We start from the raw sequence: 12,902 nt of genomic DNA, 5'->3' as shown, positions 1-12,902 counted from the left end.
ACAATTATATTCAAATAATTCTAATATTAATTTAAAGATTAAAAGATCTAATCTATTCAAAATTTCCAATAAATATTCTAGCTTGTAATGTATGCAAATATAATAGATGTTTATGATATATATAACATTCATCAAGAATATATTGACCAAAAATCTAAAATAAAAAGCACAAGTGAGAGTGTAGTTCTAGAGTCACAGAAAAATAGAAAATATTTATATAGTTTTTAAAAATTATAAAATTTTTATATTTAAAAATATATTTTTTTCATAATTTTCTAATTTAAAATTTTTTTAACTTTTAATTTTAAAAATTAAGACTAAACTGATATAAGATTGAGAGATAAAATTTTTTTTAATTAAGACTCAATTGGTAAAATCTATAAAATTGGAAAATTAAATTTATTATTATGCTAATAAAATTACAAGGTCAGCTTCCAGTTAATCAATTAACAAATGAGTGACAAAAAATAAATAAATGTCAATAACGTTAGTGACTAAATTTTGGAGTAAAAAAACAGTAATATCTGGATGGCTGCTGGTTTAAATTTTATTTTATTTTTACAAAGAAAACCTTAGCGCAGGGTTAGAAGGAGTAGCAAATGTTGGGAGTTCAATCCCACATCTTTTCGACACTATCTCTAAAATCAAATAAACTAAGCTTCAAGTTTTGTTACTGAAAATTATGGATCACCTGAACAACAACACAAATCTCATCTTCAACCCCATTCCTTTAGAAACCTTCTGTAAGTGCAAAAACTCGGCCAGCCAGAGGTGAAGGCAGCGCTGCAATTGCTTCCTGGATAGTCTGTCAGGACAGCAATGACAAATTAGCTTCTTAAGCCCACCAGGTAACACATACTAAGGTATCATTTAAGACTATGATTTGAGTCCCTACGAATTATTATCAAAGGTCGCAGATAAAATGAACCACATACACCAGAACTGGATCAGCCTGGACATACCTCTAATGCATACCGAGCTGAGAAGTGAATCAAAAGAATTGCTCTGTTTTTGAACTTGTCCGCGTAATTAATTATCTAAATTCCAATCCGTTAAAAAGACAAGAAAAAAAAAACAGGGTTAGGAATCGAAACCTGAACAGATACAGTTTTCGTATGCATAAAATACAAGACGATTTCTAGAGTGGGGAAGTTTTACCTCAGACAGATGAACGTGTCCATAATCTCTGGCGTGCTCAACCGATACTGAGTTATCTACAAATGTGCTCTGCAAAAGAAAACCCAGTAATAATCATTCCCGAAATCTTTGAAACTAAAATACATCTCCTATTTGTCTCAAAAGCTAAACTGCATTTTGTTTTGGACTTCTGTCTTTGAGCTAACATGAAAATTTCAAGAGTCCAAGGCATTTAATGACTATATTGCGGTGGGGGAGGGGGTTAACTAACTCTTGAAAACTACTGCCAGGTTTGCTATCACTGCGAATCAGCACACCCAACAAAAGGGATGGAAATGATTGAAGTCATCACTATCCACAAAGTCAAACTAAAAATCTAAAACCATTTAATACATGCAGGATTCTGAACAGGATATCATCGAAATAAGAATCATGAATTGCATAATTACGATAAACTTGCAGCCTATGCTTAATATTTATACAATTCAATGTTGCTTTTATGAAAGTGGTTTTCCAATAGAAATCTATGTTTGAGTACCCTATGGCTATTGAGGAGACTTCATAAGAATAAAGCAAACCAACATTTCTAACACAACAAAAGAATTTTAGTAACTCACCTCCACAACAAGAATCTTTGCCCTCAAAACATCTAAATTAGCTTCATCAACTATGAAGTCAGACATTGTATCTCCAGTAAAGGCAACTTCTGGTGTCGTAGTAGTGTAAGTAATCTGCCAGTGCATGAAGTCAACCAAGTTATATGCAAGCTTTATAAGAGAACTTTTGACTACAATAACGAGTAAAAACACTAGTTAAAACCCCTTTGAAAAAACCACTTTGGTTATTTTACCCATTATTATCATATATAAAGTTCTGGAGAAGAATCTTATAAAGAAAAATGAATAAAATTAACAGGTTTTTTCCTTCTTGAAAGCACATTCAACTTAATATGAAACCTACGGGAGATAATAAATTACTAAACTCTTCAGCAGGTTCTTGTAAATACAGAGAAGAAAAAGGAAACAAGTTTTCGGTTAAGGAGAAAAAATATAAAAAGGAAAGCATCAGGTATAGCAGTAAAAGAAGCAAAAGGCCATCAACCAGCAGTGGAATTTTAAAAAGGTTGTACTCATGATAATCAAGACAGACCTCCACACCTGATGACTTCAAGTTCTTGATCTCATTTCCAGAAAGCCCCATGTACTCGTCTTTAAGTTTTTGTTTTACAGAATAAACTACATAACCCTGCAACAGTTACACTATGCAAATGTCAAGCGTAAAGACAAGTAGGAAGCCAGGAAAAAGAATACGAAAACAAAAAAGACTAGGGCCGCATTTATTCACCTGGCTCGGTATGACATGGTAAGTTCTAAAAGCTCTTACTTTTAGATCCCTTCTCAAGAAAAACTCTTCTCCTGCAAATACAAATGATATGCATTTGACAAGAAAATATATACAAAAGGAAGTGATTAAAAAGGATAAGCTCTTAAAAGTAAAATAAAAGTTGCACATTACCCACATCCAAGCCGATTAAATTATGCTTAAGCTCTGATTGATCCATCTTTCTATGCACCTCAAACAGTTTCTCTACATCTTCTTTTATACAAGTAGGTACAACAATTGTTGGGGGCTTCATGCCATATAAACCCCGTGTTGCGACATACATTGGCAGGCCACCCTGTTAAACAAATAGACAGTATATCGTTATTCTTCATACCAAAGCTTATCGGTTTAGGATCCCTGCGATTATTTTCATGTTCATTACTTTTCAAAACAACTTTAGTCACCCTTCATATGTATGAGTTTCAGAATCGATAAGTGGTTCTCATAAATATAAGTGGTTGACGAATGTATTCAAAAGTAATACACAAAAAATAAGGGGCGAGAGCCTAATATGAAGAAAATAGCACATTGAAAAAAAAAAGGTAAACATCTACACAATTTGAAGTACCTAAAAACAGAGATTCATAAGAAGAAACTTCCAATTCTACCTTCAAACAATAAATTCTTTAAGCAGAGTACATTTCTTCAGTAATCACCTGATTTTCTAATATTATTATCAATTCGGCATCCAATAAAAGAAAAAGAGGAAAAGCAATAATTAGACTACCAAAAGCAAGAACAGGAACACAAGAAAGAGAAAGAGAGAAAGGAAAATACTAACAATATGATCCATATGGCCATGAGAAATAAAAAGGAAATCTTGAGAAAGGGCACGTTGTGGGCATCGACCGATATCAAATGCTAAGTTAAGAGTGGGAAAAATAATGCAAGTTTCATGCCCTCCTATTGACAACCCTTCCACTCGGTACCCTTCAATTTCCAATCCCTTTTTGCTCTTTTTCTCATCGTTTCCTTGGTTTCCTGGTTCTGGGCTCTTTGATTTTGCACCCCTTTTATCCATTTGAAAGTTTTAAGACGAAGAACAAACAAGAACTGGCTTGGCTTCAGTTGGGAAGAAACGCAAAGTTGAATCAGCTTTTGGGGTTTTTTTTTTTTTTATGGTATTGAATAATTTTATATTGTTTTTCTGAAAAGTATAAAAAAAATAGTAATGTGAAATTCTTTTAAATGGATTAAAATAGAAATTATATTTTTAAAATTATCGTTAAAAATGTTTTTATTACGAGTAAATTCAACCAATAATCCCTAATTTTATTTAAAGTTACATTTCAAATCACTCAACTCAAATATATAGTTAATTTTAATTTTAAATATTACTTAATTATTATTTTTAGCTATTAAAATAAATTTTAAAAGTATTTTTCAATTTAATTTTATCTTCAATTTTTTAAAATTAAAATTAAATCAAATTTTAATAGCAAAATTCAATCAAATAAAAAATGTAAAACCAAATATATAGTTAGAGTGTAATAATAAATTTACTTTAACTTAAAAGTACGGTGACAAATACTAATCAAAGTAAAATATAGGGTAAATTACACCAATAGTCACTTAATTTTGAGTAGTTGACAAAACAGTCACTTAGATTTCATTTCAGTAACTCAACTTTAAAAAAAATAACAGAACAGTCCTTTTAATGACATGGCATTTAACGGTAGACTAGTTGTCATTTAAACAATCCTTTTTAACCCTAAACCCATTTAAGAGTCTTGGGCAGTAGAAGAAGAATAAGAGAAGAAATAGAGGAGAAGAGGAAAAGAAGAAGAGGAGAAGAAGAGAAAATGGAAGGAGCTTTGTTCTGCGATAGAACTTGAAGACCGTAGACTAAGGATTGTTAAACACTTTGCATCACAACTGTAGGTAGAAGCACATTCCGAGATAAAACTTGAAGACCATAAACTAAGAATTAAAGATGCAAAGAATGCAACATTTGTTGCCATGGATGAAGGTGATGCGAACCCGGTTGCATCATGTTTTGACACAACTCGCCGACATCAGAATTGGCCTAAACTTGAAGGGCCCAAGTGCAAGATGAAACATCTCATAGGCCTGATTGATTATTGGGTCAATGTTTTTAAGGACTTTTTAATTTAATATAGTTTTATTTAAATTAATAAGTTTGCATATTTTTAGTTTTAGACTTGCACTTTGTGTGTTCTGTATTTAATAAAGTCATGCATTATGTAACTCACATGTTAGTTTAAGTCTGCATCATTAAATTAAGTCTTGCATAAAGTAACTCATTTAGTTTGCATTTCAAACCATGCATTTAAGCATCTTAGTTTAATAAATGAGTTCTTGGACATTTATTCAACTCATCTTAGTTTAATTAATAAGTGTTTTTGTTGAACTTTATTTAATAAGTGTTGCTCTTAATTAATCTAGTTACTAGGATTATTTATTGATGCATGAGTTTAAGTTTATGCTTCTTTAATTAACTAGTTCTTGGAATAATTGATGCATATGTTTAGCTCATTTATTTAAGTTAAGTATTTATCTTTGATATGTTTAATTAGTGTTTAAATATGTTTAATAAGTTCATTCTAATGTGTTTATTGCAAGTGTCTCTTCAGCTTATAACCGTTACAATTCAAGACTGTTACAAATTAAATAAAGTGGCTGTTCAAGTCATTTTCAGTTACAAAGTAAAGAGGCTGTTACAAAGAAGGTTTATACATCATTTAAGGAGGTCTTAAGGAGCATTATATCATCTATTTAATTTTGGCAGCAACCTTTTAAACTACCAGCCCGTTTTTGCCATTTCAAAAGTTAATTCAAGCATTCAGACACCATTAAGGAGCTGGTTAATAAGTTGGTGTCTATTCGGCTGGCCAATGGCTAACTCAAGAGTAGGGGTGAGCAAAACTCGATTCGACTCGAAAAAATTGAAAAAAAATTCGAATTTCGAGTTAAACGAATCGAGTTATTCGAGTTAATCGAGTTATTCAATCAACTCAATTTTTTCAATTCGAGTTCGAATCGAGTTGAGTTTTCGAATTCGAATAACTCGAATAATTCGAATAATTCGAATATCAAACTATAATATTTTACATTTTTACCCCAAACTCTCAAACCTTTTTACTTTTTCCAAAAACTACTCATTCCCACTTTTCCCCCAAAACTTTTACTCCCCTCTCCTCCCAACCCCCCAATCTACCCAAAATTCATTTCCCACCAAAATTTTACTCTCCCATTTATTTTTTCTCAAAATTTTACTCGCAAAAACCCTCAAAACCTTTTATTTTGCCCCAAAATTTTTACTCCCTCCCACTTTTCCCCTAAAACTTTTATTCCCTTCCCATCCCATCTCCCATCTATCCCAAACCCTCCCCCCTCCATTTTTTTTTAATATTTTCCCTCCAAAATTTTACTCCCCCTTATTTACTTTCCCTCAAACTTTTATTCCCCAAAACTTTTTATTTTTCCCCTAAACTTTTACTTCTCACCATTTACTCTCAAATAAAAAATCAAAATTATCCAAAAAAAATCACTAAACATAAATAGTAATAATTTTATTTATATCTACTATTTATATTATTAAATTAAATTTTATATTTTATATTATTTATATTATTGAATTGTTTAGTCATATTGAATATTTATATTAAAATTGAATTATTAATTATGCCATAAAATATTCTTGTTAAAATTTTATATTAGTATCAATTTCACATTTTATTTTTAAAATAACTTTTATTAAAAAATCATATTTTTACATTTAATATATTTTTAATTCTAAAATATATAGTGACAAGAATCAAGATAATTGAAACAACTAAGCAAGCAAAGAAGCTAACCAATATATAAAAATTAATAAATAAATTATGAAGTTATGAAAGTTAATAAAAAATTGATTAAGGTGGATAAATTTTATTATGATAGGTGACAATGGTTACAATGACCCAAAATTATTTTTTAAAATTTAACTCGAACAAATATATTCGATTCGATTCGATTCGAATTCCATCTCACTCGACTCGATTCGAGAAAACTTCAAATAAAGTTAGGATGATAAAATGAGATTCGAAAACTCGATTAACTCGAAAATTTTCGATTCGATTCGATCGAATGCTCACCCCTACTCAAGAGTCATTTTTCAAGCAATTAAAGTCATTCATTCAGCTGAATTGAAGTGAATTCAAGAATGGAGTTATTTGGCTCAAGAATGTGAAAAGACTTGAGTTTTATTTTAGTTTTTAAATTGCACATTAAGTTGAATGTTTGTGACCATTCGACTAGCCTATTTTAGCACTATAAATAGATGAAATCAGCCTTTGTAAAGGGACTTTTAGACTTTTGCTAAATTTTTTTGTCAATTTTTTTATTGAAACTTTGTTTCTATGAGGTTAACTTCCTCTCCAATTTCGTATGAGTCTCGAGTGACTTATCTAGCGAGCTAGTGGCGTCATCCTGAACTTGTTTCTGAACTTATCACCAACTCTGGTGTGGCGTTCATCCATCTAAATATACCTTCGGTTCCTACTTTGCTAAGTAACGGGTCGAGGTCCATCAACCTATTCCCAACTGTCACCTTAAACTATATAAGATTTGGGGCGATACTCGTTATAGTATCGAATCTTTCTTGATGTTTAAGTTCTATTATTCAGCTCCATTACTTACTTTTTCTATCCTACTTCTTTGTTAAACCGAGCCCATCAAAGTTATTCCATCTAAAATCCATCTATCTTTTCAGCCACCTTGAACTTATTCCAACATACAATTCCATACTTAACCAAAATTCATCCATTTTCGAAACTGAACGAAACTTCCTCGTCGACGATCGAGCAACTCAAATACGACACGACTCAATACCGAGGTGGATCGTATCAGAAGGGATAGTACCTAGTGGTGGTGCAACTTATATACATTTGTCAAAGTAGATTGACACAATAAACAATTCAATGGAAGATTCAGATGAACAGATTAGTGCTGATATTATAGCAAAAGTATGTAATTCCTTGAGACAACTTTATTTTGGAGTCAACCATCTATTTGTATGTATTGAGAAGTTATTGTCTATTGATTTTTCATTATCTTTTTGGTCTTATTAGATTGATCACTGGATTAAATTTTGACATTTTTGTCTGATGGACTGTAAGCACTCCTTGCAACTTCAAAAGTAATTGCAACTAATGCATGTGTTGACAGAGAAATTATAGTGGAGAAGACTAGAAAGCTCGATTAGAAAATTGGCTACAATGCAATGTCAGGAAGATATGAAGATCTAATCAATGCGAGAATTATAGATCCTTGTCGAGTTTCAAGGTGTGCCTTACAAAGTTCTGTCTCTGTTGTTGGGGTAGTTCTAACCACTCAAGCTATAATGGTAGAGAAAATAAAGACACCCAAGCCTGTTGTCCCTCTTGTCCCAGGAATTAGTCCTTGAAAAAAAAGGGTGTAAAAGAAGATATTGGTAGGTTAAAGCTGAAGAAGAAGCCAGCAAAAGTTGTATTTGCAATGGTTGAAACCAAGCTGAAAACTGGTTGGCTTGGTTCTCGAGAACCAAAATGGATTCCATCATGTGAGCCTCAAATACCATGGTACATGAGTGCCTACTGAATTGCTTTCTTGTAGCTGCAGTACATTGTATTCTTCCTGCATCCCCAGCAGCCAGTAGCTCAATTTTTTTTAGCTGTTTGTAAATTTTATCATAATGTAATAGAAAGGTCCTGAAATGAGATGATTGTGAATTTTCATTCCGCTGGCGTTGTGGGTGGCATTGTTGTTATTGAATGCTTTGCAGGGAACATGAAAAGCCGACGGTTCCCTTGGTAGCCTTTCTCATGCCATTTTTCATTACAATGTCTTCTGGTTTTACATAGCTGTGTTTCACTGTCTTATTAGTATTAAACACCTTGCATCACAACTGTAGGTAGGAGCACATTCAGATTGAAAGAAAGAGACCCAAATTTAGGAGATGGTAAAAGACGAGGTTGAGGGAGAAAGAAGATGAAGAGAAAGGAGAGAAGAACAAGAAAAAAAGAAGAAGTATAAGAAGAAAGAAGTTGAGGGAGAAGAAGATGAAGAGAAGGATGAGAAGGAAAAGAAAAAAGAGACAGAGAAGGACTAATCATATTTTCTTTTCTTTTTGACAGAGAAGAGAAGGACCAATCATCTTTTCTTTTCTTTTTGACCATTTGACTACTAGTCTAACGGGCAAGTTAATGTTAATTGGCTACATCAGCTACTTAACTGACCATCTCAGCTATCCTGTTGAGCTTGTGACGGAAAATGTTAATTAGCGATTGATTTGTCACTTTTCAATAACGTTAGTGCACTGTTTTGTTATTTTTTCAAAGTTGAGTGACTAAAATGAAACTTAGGTGATTGTTTTGTCAACTACCCAAAATTGAGTGACTGTTGGTGTAATTTATCTTAAAATATATTAATAAATTTTAAATCATTTAAAGTATAGTGACAAATTTACACATTATCCTTAATTATTTCTATCTCGGGTCTACATTTAAAGTCATGTGTTATATTAAATGAATGCAGTAAGATACATTTTGCTTTTAAGAGAATTTATAATTTTTTGTTCAACACAATATTATTGAAAAAACAGTCCAGAAATGGATAACTAAAATACCCATAGGATTGGGTGTCTTAGTTGGAGATTGTTGGGGGACTTGAGAGTTTCAATAAATGTAGTATGTTGTTGATTTTCACTACCATGTGGTCGTACTTTGGCTTTCACTTCAATAAAATTTCAATGGCTTACAAAAAAAAAAAAACATATTCTTCTCTGTTTTTGGAAATTTTTTTTGCACGAAAGCAACCCTAAATTTAAGCATAAGACTACAATGATGAGGACACTTCCTCTCTGACGCTACAATTTATGTCTCTATACAGTAATGCAGAATTGCTGATCAACAGGGTTTGTGTTCGACGCAGTTGAGAGCCCCAGCAAAGCGTGTTAGCCTGCCTGCAGAAGCTCCTGTCTTTGCATTGATCACGTCTTTCTCGTTTCCCCTACTAATTGGTCCCCCAGATTCAACAAAGAAGGCCCCATTCATCATCAGATCATTCACAGATCTCCACTTCCACGACTTCCATACACTCTCTGGTGAATACTCCCTCTTGGTAATCTACACAATACAAATACCATATCACATGCATTTCTAGATCTGAAACTGGGTTTCATCCTATTTTACTTGGAACTTAAAAGTGAGTGTTGACACACATTGCATTCCCAAAGAGAAAACACAAGTTCTAGGGGTAGCCATGAACTTGAACATGGACACTAAGACAAACATGGAAGATTTAAGAAAAAGGTGAGTGTTGGGGAGGGATTTTTTTACCTCTTTAGCGCGTTTGTCTGGAGGAGCAATGAATCGGTTGCCCTCACTTAGGATGGTAGGGTTTTTGCTACCACCAATGGCATACATTAGCCAATGAGTGTAGTCATTGTTGACGACATGAACGAATCCCCATCGGACCCTTGGCATCCTTTGCACCAATCCTTTGCCAAAATGGTTGAAAGCAACCGTTACTTGCATGATTTGATCATCTGAGAAGCTATCACTACTTCCAAACAGGAAGACCTGTAACATTTTAATTTTAGATTTTTCAGTTATGTTGTTCTGATTGTTGATTTGAAAATGTAGAAACTTACATCGTTATGATTAGTAAAATGGCAGTTAGAGATGGTAATGGCCGTAGACGCCATAAGAATATCGATTAACCCATCGTAGCATTTGGACATAGAAAGGTGATCGATCCAAATATTGTGGGATCCAAATATCGTGATTCCATCACCGTCACTCATCGTACGTTGACCGTAATGATCAACGGAGTCTCGTATCATGCCACCATGAGCTTGTACCGAATTACGAATGTGAAGGCCATGGATGATAACATTATTAATGAACTGCAATGTGATTTGAGCACCACCCACAATGTGAATTTGAAATCCTCGACCGTCTATGGTCTTGTCACCAGCCATAATCAGCTCTTGGTTTAACCTAATCACCATGTGATGAGCAAATATGATCCAAAGAGGTTCTTTTTGGATCACTGCATGCCGTAAGGTTCCGGGTTTAGGGTTTACCATATCGTTGTCTGACGGATCTGTTACAACATAATATCGACCTGCCTTGCCTCCGGTGGTTTTGCGGCCGAATCCTAGGACACAGTTAACTAGCTTCTTGCGGTCTTTAGCCCAGTTTGGATCACATCTCCAGCATCTGTCAATAGGGTTAGTGGCTAGGCATGGACCATGGTGTTTATATAGTCCTCTCCTTGTGTTATTCTGACCTTCCAACACCCTGCATCATAAATTAATCTTTCATATTTTGTATGTTCTTTACAAATATTATTGATTTTAATGGAAAAAAGAAGTATCTATACTGTACTTTTGAACCGTGTTTGACATGTTCAACAAATGATTTATTAGACGTGATAATAATTCAACATCTTGGATGGATTTTTTAATAAAAACGAAATCACAATGACTTATTTGTTCTTCAACTATAAAAGAAAATTTTATTTAGCCCTTTATTTATTTTTCGCCTTTTTTAACCTTTAAACTTGCGTTATTTATCAAATCACCCAAAATGAATATAAAAATTAACACTTGTTAACTTTACTGACGTGACATACATGTGGATCACCACTTGGATGCCACATCAATAATTAATTAATTAAATTTTTAAAATTAAAAAATTCAAAAAATTTATAAAAGTGTTTAAAATTTAAAATTAATAAAAAAGGTATAAAATATAAAAATTATTTTTAAAAAAAATTAATTAATTATTAACATTAACTCTTTTTTCCCGCAATAAACACCCAACAAATCATCCTTAAAAATCAAACATGATGGACAACCCAAAAATAACTTCAAGCACCAAAAAAAACGAAGAAAGAAAAGAATGGGAAACATCAAAAAACCATAGAACATCAACCTTCACCAAGTAAAACAATGCAAGTTCAAGGGTTAAAATAGGTGAAAAACTAAATGGGAGACTAAAATGAATTTTGTTTTATAAAGTTAGCGGGCCAAATAAGTCATAATGCCAAACGGAATACAAAGAAATCATATATGTTTATTGGATAATATGTAAATGAATAATAACTTATTTCTTATGGTTGAATAATAAAAAAATAATGGAAGATTTATAAAATAAAGTCTATCACTAGGTTTCTTCTTTTACTCATTAGTAATCACATGTTAAGAAATGAAGAAATTATTTTAGAAAGAACTTACTTCTCAGTTTCGCGGTTGAAATCACTGGTTACATTTTCGGGATTAGGATTGTAGGCTTTGAAGGCACCTTTCTTTGCATTTTCAGCTCGTTCTTGCCACACTTCATCAAAATGACCAATGTTACCTTTAACTATGGGACTATATACAATTAGCCCCAGAAACAATACAATCTTAACAACTTTCATAGTCATCGTTTTTTTTTTTTTTTAATAACCTTACTTTTTCACTCTCTTTTTTATTTTTTATTTTTTGGGAAATTTCAAGGTATATTTTTTTAACCCTACGTAAAGAAGAATGGAGTGGGTTTGCACGTAGGGTCTTGTTGTTGTTGTTGTTTTTTTTTTTTTCTTTTTTGTTTCTAAGGATTGAAGACAATTAGAGGTTTGGAATTCATATTCCAAGGGTTTGTTTTAAATACAAGTGAATGAGATCCCAAAATGAGACGTTGTGAGGGAAATAATGGAAACCACTTCCCATTCATGGTCAGATTTTGGTCTCTCTCTTACATTTCTCCCCCTTTTGTGGTATTTACAACTTTTGAGGTTTCTACTCACATTCTCAACTTATGCCATGCATATTACCATTTTATTTTACCAAAACAGAAAACTAATGATTTTTCATTTTCATTGTTTCTTTCAAAATCTATTTCATTTTACTTTTGCTTCGTTTATCTATTATTTTTATAAAATATTTATTAAAAATTTCTATTTCAGAGATCTTTTAAGGTTTAATCCACAAATTAGTACTTAAATTATATTCTCTTTTTTCATCTTGGTACTTAAAGTTTTTTTTGTTACGAGTGATACTTAAACTACTTTTCCCCTAATTTGGTACCTCCATTAATCAAATACTCAAATTATTCATATTTTCTTAAGTTAATACCTAAACTTCTTTTTGTCTTAAGTGGTATCTAAATTATTCTTATGTCACCCATTTTACACTAAAATTTTATATATGTTAAAAAAATTACAGCTAATAATAAATTGTCATATCATATAAACTTAAAAAAAATATATTTTTTAATTTTCCTTTCTTTTTCCTTTTATAATGTCTGAAAATATTAACAATGCTCGAAATTTGCCCTCTCAAGATTTAGGCTCTTGTGACTTATCTTGCTTTTAAGCTTCACTGTCTTCTTGCTCTACCTAATGAGATCAAA

The 12,902-nt window shown here is 32.2% G+C and overlaps 2 protein-coding genes across 2 annotated transcripts; both read right to left on the bottom strand.

Moving 5' to 3' along the window:
- Positions 1-472: 472 nt before the first annotated feature.
- On the bottom strand, positions 473-3,632 carry LOC105788396 (tRNase Z TRZ1). Its single transcript, XM_012615281.2, has 8 exons — positions 3,302-3,632; positions 2,653-2,815; positions 2,482-2,552; positions 2,287-2,382; positions 1,755-1,868; positions 1,159-1,227; positions 963-1,037; positions 473-805 (listed from the first exon to the last, which is right to left on the bottom strand). The coding sequence occupies exons 1-8, from the start codon at positions 3,539-3,541 to the stop codon at positions 731-733; spliced, it is 903 nt and encodes a 300-aa protein (XP_012470735.1). The 5' UTR covers positions 3,542-3,632; the 3' UTR covers positions 473-730.
- Positions 3,633-9,407: 5,775 nt separating this feature from the next.
- LOC105789843 (probable pectate lyase P59) lies at positions 9,408-11,928 on the bottom strand. Its single transcript, XM_012617172.2, has 4 exons — positions 11,744-11,928; positions 10,154-10,805; positions 9,840-10,082; positions 9,408-9,626 (listed from the first exon to the last, which is right to left on the bottom strand). Exons 1-4 carry the CDS (start codon positions 11,926-11,928, stop codon positions 9,408-9,410), a joined length of 1,299 nt encoding a protein of 432 aa, XP_012472626.2.
- Positions 11,929-12,902: the final 974 nt, after the last annotated feature.

Source organism: Gossypium raimondii, chromosome 2, assembly GCF_025698545.1.
Source record: "Gossypium raimondii isolate GPD5lz chromosome 2, ASM2569854v1, whole genome shotgun sequence".
In the NCBI taxonomy this organism is placed as follows: Eukaryota; Viridiplantae; Streptophyta; class Magnoliopsida; order Malvales; family Malvaceae; genus Gossypium; species Gossypium raimondii.
Note: the sequence above shows the minus strand (reverse complement) of the source record. Positions and strands in the feature narration are given on the sequence as shown.

Coding starts and splice junctions, on each gene's coding strand:
- LOC105788396 (XM_012615281.2), bottom strand. CDS start 3,541: ATGGATAAAAGGGGTGCAAAATCAAAGAGCCCAGAACCAGGAAACCAA. Junction 2,816..3,301: donor ATGGCCATATGGATCATATT/GTTAGTATTTTC, acceptor TTTGTTTAACAG/GGTGGCCTGCCAATGTATGT. Junction 2,553..2,652: donor TTTAATCGGCTTGGATGTGG/GTAATGTGCAAC, acceptor TTGTATTTGCAG/GAGAAGAGTTTTTCTTGAGA.
- LOC105789843 (XM_012617172.2), bottom strand. CDS start 11,928: ATGAAAGTTGTTAAGATTGTATTGTTTCTGGGGCTAATTGTATATAGT. Junction 10,806..11,743: donor TTCAACCGCGAAACTGAGAA/GTAAGTTCTTTC, acceptor TTTATGATGCAG/GGTGTTGGAAGGTCAGAATA. Junction 10,083..10,153: donor ATTTTACTAATCATAACGAT/GTAAGTTTCTAC, acceptor AAAATGTTACAG/GTCTTCCTGTTTGGAAGTAG.